At 26.0% G+C, this 21,133-nt stretch overlaps 1 protein-coding gene across 1 annotated transcript in view; it reads left to right on the top strand.

Annotated features, from left to right (window-relative positions):
* The window catches only part of LOC114122820 (Y+L amino acid transporter 2), a 40,778-nt gene extending 19,885 nt beyond the window's left edge, over positions 1–20,893 (top strand). Inside the window, 10 exon segments of the mRNA XM_027985588.2 lie at positions 11,331–11,424; positions 14,271–14,315; positions 14,399–14,522; positions 15,832–15,935; positions 16,661–16,757; positions 16,915–16,989; positions 17,085–17,127; positions 17,130–17,243; positions 17,855–17,947; positions 18,559–20,893. Coding sequence (XP_027841389.2) covers positions 11,331–11,424; positions 14,271–14,315; positions 14,399–14,522; positions 15,832–15,935; positions 16,661–16,757; positions 16,915–16,989; positions 17,085–17,127; positions 17,130–17,243; positions 17,855–17,947; positions 18,559–18,626 — 857 coding nt within the window. The 3' untranslated portion in view covers positions 18,627–20,893.
* The last annotated feature ends 240 nt before the right edge of the window (positions 20,894–21,133 follow it).

Genomic DNA, 21,133 nt, shown 5'->3' with positions numbered 1-21,133 from the left:
GGTTTGGTAATTTGAATGTGTTAATGAAAACTTGATAGTTTTATAAAAAGACTTAACCGTTGTTTCGACAAATAGATTTAATAGAAATCTGAATTGCTCCTGAATTTGTGGGTCCGTAAAATTTTCAAAAATTCGTCACTAGTGGGACACATTATAGTGTGTGTGTGTGTCAAAAACGCGTGTTAATATTCACATATTGCTCCACATTCGTTATTGTATAGGTACCTTTATTTACTTTTAATATATTAGGTATAGTTATGATAAAATGTAATTAATTTTTGGATGGGTTTTCTCGCGCAACACCGATTATATACTTATCATGTATGAGATTATTGTATTACCTTATATATTTATATAGTATTTTTTTTTTATTTGTTTTGTTTTTTTTAACCTCTTTACACGGATATAAACATAATGTACCTCCGTACAATACAGTTTGTTTGAAAAAAAATTCATGCGCGTAAAAAATGATAATCGAAGAGTCCGTATAATATTACCTAATAACGTTATTCGGTCATAATAATATTATATTATTCATACGTCTATCATTCATCGTAACTACATTATATAGATAGGCATCGTGTTGACATACTAAATATCGGTATTTAACTAAGAGAAAAAAAAAGTGAAACTATAACTATATCAATTACGTTTAAAACATATTATATTATATGTACATTATTTCATAATGTTTTGAAAATATTGCACTGTCATTCTCGCGAGAAATACATTATTTACACTGGAGATAAAAATTGTATATAGGTATAATATAGATTCAAATATAGATTCAATAAAACAACATTAAATACATGAATTAAAAAAAAGTTTTTAAAATATACATAAGTGAAACGGATTAAAATAAAAGTTAACAATGGGTAGATGGGACTTCTGATACAGGTAATTCCTACATTTTGAGTTTTCCATAAGTTATAGTGTTGTCACTACTGGGATCCGCCAAATATAAACTCATACAGGAAAATCTTTTTATCAGTAAATAAAAGATACTATATAATCTTCTACATGGGCTATATTTCACCTGAAAAAAATCGGATAATATCCTCACTGCAACATTTTTACTTGAGTACTTGATTTTTGAATTAAAAAGCTCAAAATCCTCAACTTGATAAAAAATAATAAGTATAAAAAATACTAACACTATTAAATAGAATGTGTTTATGCGCTGTATATTATAATGATTTTCGAACATACATGAAACTTAAAAAATCTTTATTAGTTACTATTAACTATTCTAAAAATAATTATTTATTTCTGGTCTTTTGCATTTTGCAATAAACTTATATTTTAAATGTAACTAAAATATATTACAGTATTACACATTATTATTGTTTATATAAATGTAAAACTCTTAGTTTAGCGAATTTAGATTTTATTTGAACTATTGAATCGTGCACATCGAAAATATTACTAATATTATATTTTTGCTAGGTATAATACTGCTATCTGTATCAGCTATACAGATTAAGAGAGAAATTTCAGGATTTTGGTGCAACAGTAATCGATTTTTAGAATACTAGGTACAATTATTTTGTATTGTAGTACTTACATCAATTAATGGACTAGTTTATTTCTTGTTATAGATTTCACTACAGCTAAATCATTGAACTTATTGTAAAATTATTATTTTCGAGAAAAATAGTTTATAATCTTGGACCAGAAAAATTATCGAATTATATTTGTACTGATTTTCTAATCTTGGATAAAAATAAATTCTCAAGAAGGGACATCTGCTATCTTTAATTCGCTTTTAACGAGCATCAGAATTCAAGATTATGATAAATTAATAATGATTGTATGTATACAAAGTATTTAATTCAAATTTAAAAAAACATACTCACCTACTATACACCCGTCCTAAATTTAAACTGCACGCTTTGGTTTTTTATATCATATTTTAGCTATTATGTAATTTGTAGGGCGTTGATTTTTATTTCATTCTCGTATAATCTACAGCGCTTTGAGATCGCAGATTGATGGTTTCAAAACAAATTACTCGTCTTGAACGTTTATTTGAATCTCATCATTTTCGCGGTCAGTCGTCAACGATGACATCGATGATTATAATAATATTTGCGAAGAATCTCTTAAAATATAATAATCGTATAGTGTAACATATCAAAGGTATCTGACGAAAATTTCGATTCCGATAATTTAGGTATGTTAGGAAAACTTTCCATATGAGAATCATCCGATACCTAAGTATGGTTATAATACAATACAACAATATAATATAATATAATATAATACACCCAACAAAATATGTTATATATAATATATCTATCTCATTTCATTCGAAATTCCACGCGTATACATAGGTACTAGAATAATCCGTTCGGCGTTACACTCGGTCGTCATTTATACATGATAATAATCGGGGGTCCCCGGAGCGGCGATATTAGCAGCAATACAGACGATGAGGATGTTGCGGTGGACCTTTCACAACGTCGTTTATAATACAATATGTACAATCAAAACGTCAATTTTTATTATTATTATATACCTATCGTCACATATTATATAGTGTGCGGCGACACGCGAGATCACACGCGCTTAGTGCATCACAGTATTTTTCCCGGGTGATTAATCACACATTGAGCGACATTCTTTGTAGGTATTCGTAGGAAAACGCGTTCGACATCTCAGATTTCTATTTCGAGTGTGTTTTCATCACATGTACATATGTACTGTAACAAGTCGAAACGGATGTTAGTCACAATACTTTACATGCGTATAATTATAATTGTAGGCATAATGACGAATGACGATGATGATAAAATATCGATGTACAGTAAGTCACGCGAGAATAATATTATACACACACATTCATAGTGATGGGAATACCGAATTGGAGAGATGATGGTCATTGGATAACTCTATATTTGACATGGATGACATGATTATTCTCTTTTATCGTGAAACAGTCATTTTATCGATGAACTTGTGTGTTCTGGAAAATAAATTAAACTTTTTAAAAGAGTTTAATTTTAATCGATGTAAAAATATACTTAGATTATAAACATAATGCAAGAGTGCAACAATCGGCAATCAAGGCCCCATTTAGCTTGTTAAAAGTATAAATGCTTATTAGTTATTATAGTTTACCTATTTTTTTTTTATTAGTAAATTAATGACTTGTTGATAAAAAATCATCTTTTAAATTCCATGTCTTTATGACTCAAATATAAAAAAAATCTCCGTAACTAAATGCAACTAGAAGATTACTGTCAAACCATAAAAACATGACCTTGTATACACACATGTGATCATTCCAAGCAATCGCGAGTCGTCATGTGTAACTGTCACATCGCCGCTAGTTGATGAACTATATAACTTGCGGACAGCATCCATCATACCTTATATTTCTCGTTTTATTCAATTCACTCGGGACTCATTATTGATACAAATATCAATGTGATAGGTGAATTTCTTTTTTCTCTTCCCTTGATGATCAATCGGTAACATGGAGTTTTAATTTTGATTTTTTTTTTTTTTTTTTGGCCGACGAGACCCCCCGATAAGATTTGACGCATATTTTCATCGTTCGATATAATAACACAATAGTCTTCTACTGCCACAGTGCCGCATCAAATGAAAACGAAAATCTGTTTTGGCGTTTATAATATAATTGTTACTGTTGTGTACGGGTAGGTACATTGGAAAGCCGTCGAACCGATTGTTACATATACCTACCTATATATCCGATTGACGAATAAAAAATGTAAAACGTAATGACGACAATAAGTTTGTGGCACGTCAAAATGTGCGCGAAACGCAGGCCACGAACTCTCAATTGTGTATTGACGGAATAGTGCCTCCAATGTAATATAATATAGGTACGTCGAATTATATTTAGGTGTAGTATAAAACGTAGAGACGCGCATGACCGGAACAAAATCGAATACGCGCTCCGATTGAATTATGTGTGAGTACGACAATAACTACACTTGTACTCGAATATAAATCTATATAATATTAAATATTACATTAATTATAGATAGTGCAAATGATTATAAGCTATGAGAATGAAGTGGAAGAACGGAAGAAACCTATTCATAAAATATGAGAAAGATTGTCACCGATAGAGTGATAATGCAGTAGGAAAAAAAGTATTCAAAAACTGCGTACAACCTTCGCAAATACTTGATAACCTACAGACCCACATAGATGCAACTAAAACTATAATTTTGGGAGGGCTGATTTTTTTAATGAGACAAGAGACTAGCAAACTCAACATACTAACAATAATTACAAATATATGGTAATATGACAGAAGTTAATATGAAATCGTTTAAATTTTTCAATAAAACACAATTCACAAAATAATGATATATATTCTCCCTGCTAACCAGGTGGATATTAACTAAAGCTTATTAAGAAACTTATTATGATAATAACGATTTTAAAGAAGTTAACACTTCATCGTGATCTGAAACTGTTATCTTTTTTATCAAACAAATATGATATTTTATTTAAATATTAAACTTCTTCATTCTTAACAAACAATAAAATTATACGTCATTATAAAGACTCAAAATTAACTAACCGTTAAATAAATTTTTCAAACTTACGCATGTCTCTTCAGTTAAATGCATTATCTCATTCGATATACATTTAAAAATCCTCCATCAGATCTTAAACTTTCAAAAGTTGTAATTACTTCAATGATCATATTTTTTCATTTTTAAATGAACCAAGAATAAAGTTTTATTTTATAAAGGCATTACTTAAAAATCATAAAATATTTATAAGTATTTATTTATAATACTTACTAGTCACATCTTTCAATTTTCATTTTTTTATTGAACTCAAAATTCCTGAAACAATATTTAAAAAAAAAAATCTTATATGGATATCTATTATTTTATTTATATACATTATTCTCATAAATTTTATTTACCTCAATAAGTAAATTCTGAGGAAATCCTCGTCCACGTCTTGATTTACTTGTTATTCTTTTTCAGAATAAAAAATCTATTATAGCTGTATAATTATTTAAAATCATCGTCGAACATAATTATAGGAGATACCGCATCGTCAGCGAAGGTAGACGAACCGCTGTTATGCTTTTTGAAGCAAACATGTCTAATCGTGATTATGGCTACATTATGCGCATTTATAATTTAATGTAATAAAATTATCACAACAAATCATTTATATTCTATTAGAATTTATTATAATAATATTAAGTAAACAATCTTCGAAATTAATTTCAATAATATTTTAAAATAGTGTTAAAAATCTAGGTCTTAGTTCTCTTAATATTGTGACTATGTGCGGGCCGCGGCGATTGAAATGGTATTGGAAAAAATACTTCTAAAACCAGAAAACTATCAAAAATCAAACTATTGGATGAAACTCTTTTTTAAATTTTTTAAGACCCAAACCTTTAAGAGTATTGATAACGTTTTACTGTGTTAGTACATTTTAACTATATCAGGAAAGTATTTTTTAATATTACTGGAATCAGTTAAATTTAATGTTAACATAAAAAATGTTTTCTAAGAAATCTAACCTAGCCGAAATCGAAATAATAAAATGTTAAAGGTTTCAACCCGTCAACATTAACTAGTTACTGTACGTAAAGTGCATCACTAAAAACAAACCTATATATACAATGCTATAATCATATATTTTAAGCTAACTGTAATACTTCTATATATCTATACAAATTTATCCATTTTTACTGGCCATAGCGACGAATTATTAGCCGAAACACTGATAAAAGTAAAAAAAAAATTTAACGCTTGATAAAATATAAGAAAAAACAAGTTTATATAATTTATACCTACGAATTACCGAAACGATGTCGTGATACGGCTTATTGAGAATAGGTGTTTTATAGACTTGTATAGACTATACAGTGATATATAAACGACAATTAAAAAGCACCTGTACAATATAATAATATAACGTACATTATAGTCTCTCCCCTAACGGTTTTCGCGCGACCAACGAATCAGTCGTCCGTAGCGATCTGCTAAAAATGGGTCTCAATATAAAATGTGAATGATTATATTATGTGATATTCTGAAGTAGTCAGAGGTAATAGGCTTATTATATAGACGAATACCTACGCGCTCGATGATTTGCGCAGAATAAAATAAATATAGCGTGCTTATACATAATGGTTAATACAAATAAACGTACAAGGTATTTCTAGTTTTTTTTCACGACTGACATGCATTTACATGGTGATTATCCGGATAATCTTTCCCTCATTTTTCCTTTGATAATAAATCCATTTGAATCTAATTTGATGTGATTTTAAACGAGAAACCTATATTTCTATAATTTGTTTGATATTTTTCATTTTTAAAATTTTTCTTTTTGAAAATATACATGTAGATATACAACATACAAATCAAATTTTAAACGATTAGCTTCTAAATAATTAAACTAATTATATCAAGAAGTTGAGAACAATAAGTTTAATAATCATATTATGGTGTCTGTGGTTGTTTAAAAACCATAGGAATTAATTTTAATATATAAGAATTATATGCTTTGTAAAAAAAAATGCAATAAATTAGGCTAAATATTAAATTAATTTTATGTAATTATATCTGATAATGATAAACTTATATTATAAATTTACAATTGTCTTTAAAACATAACGTTTTGTTGAAAGCTTTGTATCTATTTAAATATAATTGGTTTTTGTGGATAAGACTCGAGTGTTTTAAAAAATTCTAAAAATTAAAGTTTGAACAAAATCATTATTAAAAAATAAGGGAAAAGATATGGAGTGAAATACCTCAACATATATTAAGTTATAAGACCGTTAAATTGTTTCGATCTACTATTTTGTACAAGACTTATGTACTTAAATGTACCAAAATACGTAATTGAAAAATTATCACCGCATCATAACTTTATATACCGGTGGCCTGTGCATTATAAACAGATCATTTTTCCGTTCAATCACTTCCGTTAATGATTTGCTGGCGATCGGCGTCGTTGTTTCGATGCAGTGGATTAAGAGAATATTATAAGATTAAAAAAAAAAAAAATTAATAATAATAATGATAAATCGCTTTTCCTCTTTGAACAGCGAAGGTACTTTGTTAGACAACAGAAAATAAAATAATGCTGTATCACCGTGTGTCTCGCGAAAATATTATAATATATAATTATTATTGTTTTCGTTTTTCTCGAAATATGTGTTATAATAATGCGAAATTATTATTAATAACAGTTTTTTTTTATCGTGTTGTTTTCATCGGACCACCGTAAACCCGCCAAACGTTCACGCGTATGCTTCCTTTATCATAATATAATATAAGTCTCCTATACATAGTCATGCCGTATAACATAAACGTATATAATATTTAGCATAGATACATTGTAATATTATATGTTATCCGTGCATAACTAAAACCAGTGATTTTCTAAACTCTATCGGATTTATTTACTTTTCAGTCGTACTGCAGTGTGTTATGTAATGATTGTTTTATGAGTTTTTACATTTAGGTTAGTTCTAGGTTTTTGTAAAATGCTGATCGTGTAAATAATTGATTATACCCGAAACGGTTACAATATCCAAAAACATAATATACAATGATTTTTATTAATTTTTTTTTGACATTTTTCATCTTTTGAAAATATTATTTAGATACAATAATATTATTAATACAATATAGTTTAATAGAGAAAAACTAATTATATTCGACCAATAAACGAACTGAACCGTAAACCGATTTTGATTAAATTTATTCGATAAAACGATCAATTATGTCGAAAAATACGTATTCTCAACAAGAGTAAGAACAATAGGATATTAGTATATTATTTTATTTTTTATACTCTACAATGTTGAAGTGGTTTTTTGTAGTTGGGAAATTGGAAAAATAGCTGAATTGTGATTGTAAAAGAGGTAATGATCAAAACAATTAATACCAATTCTGAAACAGTACCTACTTGTTATGTATCGCCTAAAACAATAGGTCCACTTAATATATTGTCCATTATTAAAAATTTAACCTTTTGCGTTGTGATTCAGTATATAAATTTATTTCCATCTTTCTGATGGTTGGTCAGAAAGGCTGGATCCAGAAAATATACATTGGGGGGGGGGGGGGTTAAAGTTTAAATATGTTATATAATGTAATAAAATATGAAATTATAAAAATATTATAGGGGAGGAGGGACCCTTTAAACCCTAAACCACCCTGCCTTAAAATATTATTATAATTCACACAATTCATACACTGAGAATTAATTTTTTTAATCTGTTATTCTATTTAGACATATATATATATATCCAATACACGCACAATTAAAACACATTTTAGAATAGTACGTCATTTGAGAAGTTTTAGGTACTGACACTTGTAGGCTGTAGCTTTTTAGATTATTATATTCATTATAATTTATTATTTATTATTTATAATCAATAATCATCAAAATAAAGTATAATTCCCATTACAACTAGCTGGTAATAATCAACAATGATATGAAATACACATTAAAATATTAAAATATGTATTTCGCTGTACAAAATTTGTACTTAAAAATATTTATGAATTTATATTTATTATTTTGTTATAATTTTAATCCGTATTATTTTGGATTACATAATATACTTGCAATAATATAATATTGCTTTTGATATAAAATACTCTTAGCTATTTATACGTTTACTGTTTACATAGTCAATTTTACACTACAGTTTTCGTTTTCTCCTTCGATGTTTATTTGTCTATTTTTCACTCGAGTGCGATTAAATACATATAAATATTATGTGAGTAGAATAATATATAACAACTATTATAGTTTGTATAATACGAATATAATAGGTACAATAATATGTGAGTCTCAATAATAATATTATTGTGTACATTAGATACAAATGCCATACCTGTCTTGCATAAAATATGAAAACAATAGGACACTTCTAACTTTCCAAGTTACACGTTTTAAATTATTATAATATAATATTATGTTAATCATCATAACGTATAAATGTTATATCAACACCAAACGAGCTCATTCCCTTTATGCTTTTTATTTATTTATGCAAACACTATACAGGGTGATTATTTTATCGAACAGCACTCATTATTTCAAAAAGTATTGACTTTTTTCAAAATGTATGATCCATACTGTTCTAGAATTATAAAACTCTTCCATATTTTCACCCTTATATTTGTTAGGTAAACTACTATCAACTTTTGATTTTCAAATGATAACCTATACTTAAAATTTCATAATTAATATGGCTATTTTTTTTTTTTTTTTTATGAATTATCACATTCAAATTTTCATTTTTCATTAATCCGTTGATAATAGCCTCTCAAATTTAGGTAGTTTTGGCAAGTGTTTATTGAGTGTAAATGTTTATTAAGTGCCATTGGGTTAAGTCTAATTAATTATAATTTTATGACAATTGATAATAAGCTATATAGTAACAGCTACAAATATAGCTACTGAATTTTACAAATAAAAATCCCAGATCTGACGGTGCTAACCTAACGATGTAAACACCTATAAAAACCTTCTTAATCCAATCAACTTTTAACATCTACAGGTAACTTATCGAAGGATCAATGAAAGTTAAAAATGTTAACGTGAAAATTCATGAAAAAAATGGCTTTAATAATGTATGCAATAATTATTAGTATAGGTTGCTATTTTAAAATCAAAAGTTGATAGTTATTTTACTATTAAATATATAAGAGTGAAAAAAAATTAAAATTGTATACAGTTGTAGAAAAACATATGTCTAGAAATTTGAAAATATATATATATACTTATTGAAATAATGAGTGTTGTTTGATAAAAGAATCACCCTGTATTCCATCTTTAATGTTTTAACGCATATAACTTGTTATTATAAGTTTAATATATCTTTAGTATATCTACTATTCTTTATAATTTAGACACTAATCGTTTGAATTTCAATATTTATAATATGATTATTGATTATATTAAAACTCAAAATTCTTAAAAAACAAATAGTCATTTGCTTTCAGCAAAAAAAAAAAAAATAATAAACTTGTAATGCCTCTAGAGTCTAGACACTCCTTAAACATCATAAATAAAAGTAATTATTTGAAAATATATGGGCTCTACAAAATTTTTATATACTTGAAAATTACAAAAATCAAAATTCATTACGAGTACCTATATTAAAGCAAGTAGCAACAAAAGTGAGCGATCTGTCTGATACATGATACCTATGTCTGGTGTATCACTGTACAACTGTACATAGATTATAGACACCGTTAATGTATAGTGGTTGTTTAATGCTTTAATAATGCTGTAATATATGTATCTATCGGGTTTTTGCATTACACACTCAAAACGTCGTGTGTCATTCCACGGAGAATAATCTTACTCGATTTCCCTTTTAATTTTCGATTGTTCTTTTTTCTTCAACCGTTTTATTCGTTTTAAATGTAATTGGAATCTCGTTATAAAAACGGCCGACACATATTATTATATTGATGCACGAAATTCGATTTCACGTGTTTTAACTGTTTCTTATTTTTTTTCTTTTTATGTCATATCTAGAATAAAATAAAAATGACACTATATTATATACATTATTTGTGCGTAAGACGTATTTATATAAATGTAGTATTATGATTGCGAACAATTATTATTATTATACGGTATAAACGCTTTTATGAGTATTTCGTTATGACGTCGTTGACGCGGTTACTGAGGAACGATATAATATATAATAATTTAAATTGGAATTTTTTTTATTAAAACGATAAAAACGACGTCAAACGTATACTAACTATGTATGCGTATTGTTATGCGGGTATGTAAAAATTAAAAAGTTTCGACAATTGTATAATAGAACATCGAACGTTCGCTTTCGTTTAAATGTAAAACGCATACCTATTTTAGAAATTGTTAATAATAATGATAAAAATATTATAATAAAATTATTGATTAGATGAAAATATATTGCAGAGGTCTTAAAGTATTAGTACATTTAAATTACACAGTATCACGAATAACATAAGTTCTATTATTAAAAATAATAGAATGTACAAATCCATAAAAATATTATACGTTATATTATTGTATTACCTATACATAATATTATTACATAATATTATGTATTATACCTATTATTTATATTAAAGTTTATAATGTTTATAATATGTAAATTCCTAATTTGTCGTATATTATATTATATTATTTTAAAAGCGTAATAATATTGTTTAATTTTTTTTTTTTATCGTCACATTTATAATAGTAAATATTTATGATTTATGTAATATTTATAATAAAATTTTCAGCTATAATTTCAAGAAACGATATAATTATCTATTATTTTTATATGAATTATTTTAAAGGGCATACCGAACATTTTACGTTTGTAAATACAAAAACTGAAGTTACCTCGATTGCTCTCTCGTTTTATTCTGGCCTTTTCGCATATAACGGATGGTTAGTACCTATATAATAAACCTACTGAAGATTGGTAAACAATAAAATTTTATACCGTTGCTTATAATATTATATATATTTACAGTTTCTTCAATAATTGTACAAAATGTACATGGATATAATTATTTAAATATAATGATATTATATATACAACATGCATGCTAAATTAATAACAGTAAAAATTGATGGTGTTCGTCAATTGCGCCGATTTTTCAAGACTCCCTAAAATTTATACATCTTTTGTGCCGGTTGATTTATCACAAATTCACTAACTAAAAAGGTAGAAATTAATTGCTCTAGGAAAGTTTAATATTTTATAGGCATTATAATATTTTTAATTTTTAGATATTTTATTTTAATTAAATAGACAAATAATATTATATAATAAATATGTATACCTACGTTAAAATTATAAGTCATTATCAAAAACTGTGGAAATACTTGTTGAGAATATAATTTAATTTAATTTAAGTCGTAAATACAATCAAACATATAGAATAATGAAATATAAAATAAATTGTTATTTCAAAAATCGTAAAGTATTAAAATATTATTTTTTAACTTCAGTATCGCTGGCGTTATGTGTAGCCTTTTTTGGGGCGCATGTAAACTCCGCCACAAGTACCTTTTTTTACTGTAAACTCCGCCAGTGAAAAAAATCAGGTAAAATTGAGTTCATGCAAGCTCCACCAGTAAAGAAAATCAAGTAGCAATAGTATAAAATTAATATGATACATTATTAAAAAAAAATTACAATATAATATCATATCATATCATTCACATTAAATATTTAAATCATAGTACCTAAAAAAATCATAATAAATAATTGTTATACCTAATAGTATAAAATCATATTTTTCATAATATTAATTAATAATCTTCCACATTAAATATTTAAATTATAGTAAAAAATCATAATAAATATAAATAATCGTTGTACCAAAAAATCCAAAAATATATAGTTAGGTATGTCATATATTATGTAAACTAAAATGATGTGATATAATTTGTAAATATTTTAAGTCTTGTATTATTCCATTGGTGTACCTATTTATAGCAGCATCCTGTAACACTGTCAGTTTTTTTTTTTGATTTCGAATTTCGAAACTGGCGGAGTTTACATATACCCATTACAGGCAAGAAAAAAAACTGGCGGAGTTTACATTAGACCTTTTAATAACTTTTTATTTTGACCGATATTCTGGCGGAGTTTACAATCGCCCCCTTTTTTGTACCTCAATATCGTCCGGCGCAGTTGATGTATAACCTTTTTGAATCCCAAAATTTGTCTTTCCTTACTTGTGATTTCTGGCGCAATTGATGTATGTCTAAAATTGAATGCGATTTAATATGAATTCCGCATGATGGAAATGGACGACAAGTATAATTTGAATATTGCTCAGACATAGTTTATGCAGATTCGAAAATATAATATATGGGTCATAGGCTATACCTATAAGTACTTAACGAAACCTGCCTATTCGATGAATTGTGATTATAATGAAGAAAAAAATTGCTTGTTCATGATCTATCCAAAATTTTAATAACATAATAGTGCCTTTACTATAGAAAGTCCTAAAACGTAATGCGTGCATGAAATAGGTGATATGTTTTTTTTTCAATGCTATAATGTGTCTAGATTGTTCAATTTTTTTTATTTTCAGTAAGATATATAATAATTAATTTTTAAACAATTATTATAATAACTGTCTGCCAAGTTTAAACTATCAATACGTTTATTATCATTCAATTTGATGTGTTAGAGATCTCTATTATATAATATAGAAATTAATATAAAAACGAGAATTATTAAACGCAAATTTTAGCAAAAGTAAATTACACATATACATTATAACTACTAGTTATAATTTCCCCTTAAATTTATTTTTGTCCTCGACTAGTTTTTTACGTGATTATAAATTAGTTTTATGTTGTAAAATAAACAAATGCGTAACCGGCAACTCAAATCAAATTGAGATAATATGCGTTATTATGATTATTTAACAACTGTCGCAGTTTTATTTTATAAACGTTCTCATAAAATGTATAACATTACAGGTGCCCACATTCTTTACACATCATCGAGAAGATATATTATAATTGTTACCTATTATTTTTTACTTAATTAGTGGGTATTACCCTCAGCTGAAGTGGTGCATGTTTCCACGTTTTTAAAATTGCATATTTGGATATAATTTCTATTTAGGTATATAATATCGTGATCGAGTGCGCCAGCTTTACATAGTATAATATAATATATTTATAAGGCATTGCATGGTATTACGATTAAAAGGGCGCAACTGTAACACGTAATTTTACTGAAAATAAAAACTCACGTTCAATTTGTACAACGTAACCTCGTGACATTTAGCGTGGGATTTTCTCAATGGCTTCTTATTTTTCAATCGGCTTGCAGACGATTAGACGAATGCCATTTGAAGTTTATTTTCGTAATTTAAGTTCCCGAATTTATTTCGACTAAGAAAATTCTGAAACAGTTTTAGCTTTATAATTTTTAATTATCGAGAAATAGTTAGTAATATTAGTCATTATTGGTCATTTGCAAAATATCTTGAGACACGTTATATTATCTATTATATTATGTACCGGAACACCGCTAATAATTTATCTTGATTTTCATTTGTTTCAAACGTAGTATTCAAATTGTCCATTGTGTTATATAGTCAAGTCCTTTAAACTATCATTTATTCGTTACTGTTGCCGCCCTAATTAACAATAGTCTTAAACAATATAATTATTTGATTACATATTATTGTATGCGCAATACAGGGTTTCGCTATTATATTATATACCTACACATGATTATGTATTTTATTGTTTTCTAGGAATTATTTAAACTTCGTGATTGAAGAATTAAAAGATCCTATAAGGTTTGTAATTTTCATAATTTTCATACTTTAGTTTAGTCATAACGTCGTTGTCGCAAAATAATTGTGTTTTTATTATTCTTTAGAAACCTGCCAAGAGCGATAGCAATATCGTGCATACTCGTCACCGTCGTGTACGTCTTCACTAATATAGCGTTTTATACAACTTTGTCACCACAGGAAGTCCTGACTTCGGAAGCTGTTGCCGTAGTAAGTATTTTAAACAAGTTAAGCGGATACTTGATAGGTACATATTAAAAAATCCGAATAAAAAACGTACATTGAATTATAAGTGCATATTACATGATACGTTAAAGTTGTAGTTACGTTATAGTTTTATGTAGATTTTTGGTTTATTATGAATAGTTAAACATAATACACATATAAAATATTGTAAACAAAAAAACATATCAGTAAATAACACTAAATCAAAACATTTATATTATTCATTGGTACTGTGATTAATAATCACGGACTATAGACTACTGACTAAGTTCGTTTACCTATTCTTCAATGTATAAACGTATGTATTTTATGCTATGCATTTTTGAATTACAATGGCATTGATTTAAATAGGTAAATATTTTGTGACCATTACAAGCCTGAGATCGAGGCCACTATGATAATATATATAAATTTTCAAAATATAAAAAGTTATCGAATGTGAAAAAACCACATCCTAAGTAAATTTTAAAATAATAAATACATATTTAAAAATGAACATAGATACGTACAATAATATATTATGTTATGCATTATAAAGTCCGTGTACATTGTACACAATATTTGTCCTCGTAAAAATTGATAGGTATAGATAACTATTTGTTTCATACGATTAGTAAAAATTAAAACAAATAAATAAATAAATTTTAACAAATTTAAATAAATTAATAAAATACGCAAATCTAAGCTAAATTATATAATTTTTATACACAGATAGTGACTGTTATATAAAAGCCAATAGACACTTAGGTAAAGTGTTTATGCCTCGTGGGCTCATACCTTAATCAATATTGTATTTCAGAAAATGCGATCTTATATTGTTATTTTTGACAATTTGATACTGTTTATACGATTTGTGGCTTGTTTACATTAGAGCAAATTTTTTATGTTAAGCGTGAAAACCTATAATATTGTCGAAAAACTAAAAAAAAATAAAATCAAAATAATTATTCTCTTGGTATAAATAAAAACGATTTTACAATATTGAAAAGAGCCCCTAAAAATTTAGCTGTCCTTTTCCGCGAATTCTTATTGGTTGCTAAAATGTAAATATGAACCCGATAATTGCATAATAGTATATATATGTACACCGACTACACGCGTATAATTACTAAGTATAATATATATTAATGTTATACCAGGAACTCGTGAAATATAACGTTCACTGTAAATACCTGATTTACATTTTACTATAAGTCACACATCTAAACGTTGTTGTGATCAACTGTTCGTCAACGCATTATGGTTTATGATTTTATGAACATTGATTTGAATTGATTGCTTGTATGTGTTTTAGACGTTCGCGGAAAGACTATACGGTCCGATGGCATGGACGATTCCCGTGTTTGTTGCTTTATCTACATTTGGCGCCGTCAACGGAATTCTGCTGACAAGTTCGAGGTTAAAAAATATATTTTTAACATAAATTATAAGATTTCATAGAAGTGAAAACATTCGGGTATTATATTTTCGTTCCTTTACAAATCGAGAGTATTATTGATAGACCGTATATAGATATACCATTATTATATTTCGTACTATGGATCGCTCACACTCTCATACACATATAAAAATTACTATGTTTTTATATTCTTGTCTATAGTTAAAATCTCTAAATAGGTAGGTAATGTGTAAAAAGATTTATGTTACTACTTATTATGCGTGTTTATACAAACGTTATGATGAAAGTCAAAAGTTTTAGAACGTCAGAGTATTTCAACATTTTTATTTGGATGAATAATTACTTAAATTATTTTATTAAATCGTAAATTTTATTTTTATTAAAATAAGTGATCTAGAAATATGGCTATAATATTATTATGACGGTTCAAGAATTTCGCAAAACAATATCATACACCTATATTAATACGATACTTATTGCAATGTTTAAACACTTTAAACAATGTCATAAAACTATAATATCAAATATTATTCACATAACATCATACAGGTAATATTATTATTATTTGTTCGTTTTAAATCTGACATACAATTTTATTATAGAAATAACCTACAGTACCTATAAATATTCAAGTATTAAAAGTAAAATTGTAACTTAGCATTTTTAATTTATAAAATACATACAAAATTGTAATTTATTATTTATTATACTTATATATATGTAGATTGTTCTACGCTGGAGCTATCGAGGGACAAATGCCACAAATTTTGACAATGATCCAAATCAATCGGCTGACACCCACGCCGGCAGTCATATGCATTGTAAATATACCTAATGATAAAAATAATATACCTAATTACTTACATCATTTGAGTTTTGTGTGCCATAGAAATAAATAAATCGATCAAACAAGTTTTACCTACATAGGTAACTTTAAACATTTTATAAATTATAATAATATTTTCATATCGTTTCCAGTGCTTGCTGTCATTGATATACTTGCAGATATCTAACATCTACGCTCTTATTAATTACGTGGGATTTGCGACATGGGTACGTTTGAACAATAAAATATAATCAAGTTAAATCAAACTTAACTTGTGGTCACGTTCATGTATTCTATGTATCGTGTCTATTTATTGTTTCAGTTGAGCATCGGTGTGTCGGTTTTGTGTATACCGTGGCTCCGTTTCACTCACCTGATTTGAAGAGGCCGATCAAAGTCAATATGTTCTTCCCGGTCGTCTATATTGCTGCTACGCTTTTTGTGACTATAATACCAATAATCGCTAGTCCGGTTGAAACAGGTAGGTTAAAATATGGTTTACAGATAGATATTATGTATTATAAGATTTCTAAAAATCAAAATTTAAATAAATACATACTGAGTACTGATAAACTGGATGAATGAGCATGAGAGTATATTTTATCATTGGGCATTGAGTGAATTATGGAAACATCCTGTGTATAAATATATATATTTATTTATTTATTAGGTATATATAAATCTATACTTAATATATTTAATTATATTTTTAAAATATTAAATATACTTAGAATACAATAGGTAGTTATAATACCTATACATAAGCTCGTGTCTACGGAGTGTGAGAAATAAAATGAATCGGTGACAAAAAAGAAGTAGGTACCATCACTGCAAAAATACCTATTAATAGTTTTCCATTTGACAATGCAAATCTATTGTAAAAATATTTATATTTCAAAAGTGAAGAACGACGATAGGTACTTAAATTTAGTATAAATGTCAAAATAAATTTTTAAATAAAAATCCAAATTTTAATTTATAATCGATATGCAAAATGAATAACTTGTAAACTTAATACCCTCCTTCCATTGTATTTCCTATATTCCAATCTATAATAGATTATAATTTTTTAATTTGAATGTGTAATTCTAGGGTATGGATGTTTAATGATATTGACCAGTATACCAGTGTATGGTGTGTTCATTTTTTGGAAAAACAAACCTATGATATTCCACAAAATCGTCGGTAAGAAAAACATGCACACAATAAATTATAATTAGAGTTAAAAATTTAAGATATAGAATTTTGCATAATTTTTAACCAAAATATAGCTAAATGAAATAGTTTCATTTATTAGAGATTAAAAATATGCTAGTTTTCAGTTAAAACTTATTATCATTTTAAAATATTTCCTATTACAACAATTTATTTAAAATTTTCATGGCTCTATTTTAGTTTTTGTTTATTTTCTATGGATTATTGCGATCATATTTTATACGGCCTACGTACTCTTATTATAAATGCGTATTACTAAATTTTTTTCAACGTAACAAGTGCTAAAACACATAGCACAGTGTTTTTAAAATATATTTTTAAGGTTATAGGATATTTTGTAAATGTTTAACACATAAATTCATTCCTTAAGTTAAAATAATAAATTAATATACATCTATAGGTACCAACCAACTACCAAGTTAATACCTATCACAGTAACACCAGTCACCAATACAATATAATGGGTGACGTGTGTGTATATTCACTATTTAATATTTATTACATACCATGTGATGTGTGTTAGATTGAAAATTGAAGTTGATTTGTGTATCTGAGGGTTGTTTTGAATTTGATAATTTCAGGGTGTTTAACACGTTACCTTCAAATACTACTGATGGTGACCACTTCAAAATCGCCGGCTAAAGTTTAAAGTGCAAACACTATCATCATAATCATCACAACTACAATACGTCTATACAACCGTTAACCAACAATAATAATTCCAATAAATAATAATCATAATAATAATATTTTAAATAATATGTTATGTACTTATGTGTGCTATAATATGTATTTTATATTATCTACACACATAACATAATGTATTAAGTGCTATTTAAAAATATTTTTGTTTTCCATAGGATTAAGTATATATTAATTATATTATACCAATGTAAGTTTGTAACCCAACATAGGTATAATTATAAAAATGTTAATAACATTTTATGAAGGTATTACTCTATTACATGATTATTACCAATACGGATTACGGCTATACCTATAGCCTATAGGTAAGCTTTATAATGATTGTAATAAGTAGGTACAATTGTTTTTTAAACTCAATTGATACATATTGTTTTTATACCAAATACCAAATCAGTATTCAGAAATGACAATAATTAACTACCTATCTATTTATAATAATGAAAATTTATTATTAAAGTAAAAGCCTACCTAATCATTTATATTTTTACGATTTTTATTTTTTATGATTTGTAAGATTGTTTTTGTTTTAATTTTGAATTAAACTCAAATGGTTGTAATGGATTAATATGCAATTTAAATAATTCATAGAAATCTGGATACAAATTTAAAAGTATATTTTAATTGTTAAATATTTAAATACAAAATACCTATAAAATTAAAAAAAAATACTTTTATATTATTGTTACTTGTTTTTTGAATTTTTTAAATAAACTTGGTTTAAATTGTTTAAAACCATTATAGTTTTGACCATTGCAGTTTTATATAAAAAATATTATTTGTTATTTGAAAATTCATTCGGTTTAACTATTTAGGGAAGACTTAAATTATATTTATGAATATTGACGTTAGTTTTATAATTCATTTTGAACAATTTTAAAAAATCTGGAAAAATAGAACTTAAAACCAAACTAATTATTATTTTAGCTCTAATTTAAATAACTTTATCAAAGATATAATCTATTATTCTATATTATAATATACTATACATTTCATTTAAACATCTTTAACTTATTTATCACCCATCTAATTAATAATTCAAAATAACGATGTTCTTATAAGTAAAAACGATACTAATAAAAGTTAAAACTAATAATAAATTAACTATAATAATAGGTCTAGCAATAATCACAACTTCAAATTATTACATTTTAGAATTTATTGTAGGTACTTTGTAGTTACTATTAAAATTATTACATAAACCTATTATTAACTTTATAAGTGCCTATTTGTTCTATTATTTATAATTAATTAATATAACTAGATATAAGTATTATTTTTTAGATTGTTAATTAATTTATAATTGTTAATTTTAACCATTTAAAGTATTTAAGTTTGATTTCTGTTAGCAATAATGTAGATATATACATTTTTTTTTTAAAACTTAATTTATGTTTCAATGCCAAAATATTGATATTTTCAACAATCAACATGAAACTATATGAAAACTATTGTACTTCCGAAATTTTATTATAAGCATTAATAAATAACATTTATAAAACAAATATTTATTTTTATAAATTATCAACACATTGTTGTTTTTTTTTAACACAATCATTAGTCGACCAACGAAATTAAGTTTTAATATCTATAAAATATATAATATTATATGTATTAATATATTACTTTTTACAATTTTGTATAATTTATAAAACCAATTTTTTGTTTGTCATATTACATCAACAACTACTTCACTATTCATAGGTCACCTATCTTTATTTTATAATAGTAAGTATTAGGTATTTATGTTTTCATGCCAATTGTAAGCATTTTGTTATTGAAAAAACATACATCATTATTTGTATTCCTTTTTTTTCTAAGATTTATTCTATTAAGTTACTAATTCTATAAAATATACCTAATAAAATAATAATCATATATCTTCCAGTAATAAATTAAATGTGTTACTTACCAATTGTGTTTGGATCAGACTTGCTTCTTGGGTATACATATTACATAGGCCCATCCATTTTATTCATATAGTTTTAAGTACCTACTTATTTACCATAACAACTAATATTTAATACATTTTCATAAGAGTATAAAAAAAATGTTACACAAAATTATTTTATTATGATCAATATTCATTTTGCATATAAGATTACGCAATAAGTTTTGTTTGTTATAATTAGACTTGTTTTTTTGTTCTGTTATTAAAAAATAATGTTAAACATTATATTATTCGTGCTAAATATATTAGATGATATCTATAACTATTTCATACCTTAAGTTTAAGCATGACTTATATACAATAACTTAACTATGTTTAAGACGCGTGACAATATAATTTATCATATTTAAATATTACAATATTGTTATTCTACTATCCTATATTATTATTCAATTATTGAGTAACAATGTTTACATTTTACATATTATATTACCAATAAAAACTATTTACAAAATTTTTTTTTTTTTAATAAAATACAAGGTATGGATTTGTTTATTTGTTAT

The sequence above is a fragment of the Aphis gossypii genome, chromosome 1 (genome assembly GCF_020184175.1).
Source record: "Aphis gossypii isolate Hap1 chromosome 1, ASM2018417v2, whole genome shotgun sequence".
Classification (NCBI taxonomy): Eukaryota; Metazoa; Arthropoda; class Insecta; order Hemiptera; family Aphididae; genus Aphis; species Aphis gossypii.
The sequence above is the reverse complement of the archived record's forward strand: the minus strand, read 5'-3'. Positions and strand labels throughout refer to the sequence as shown.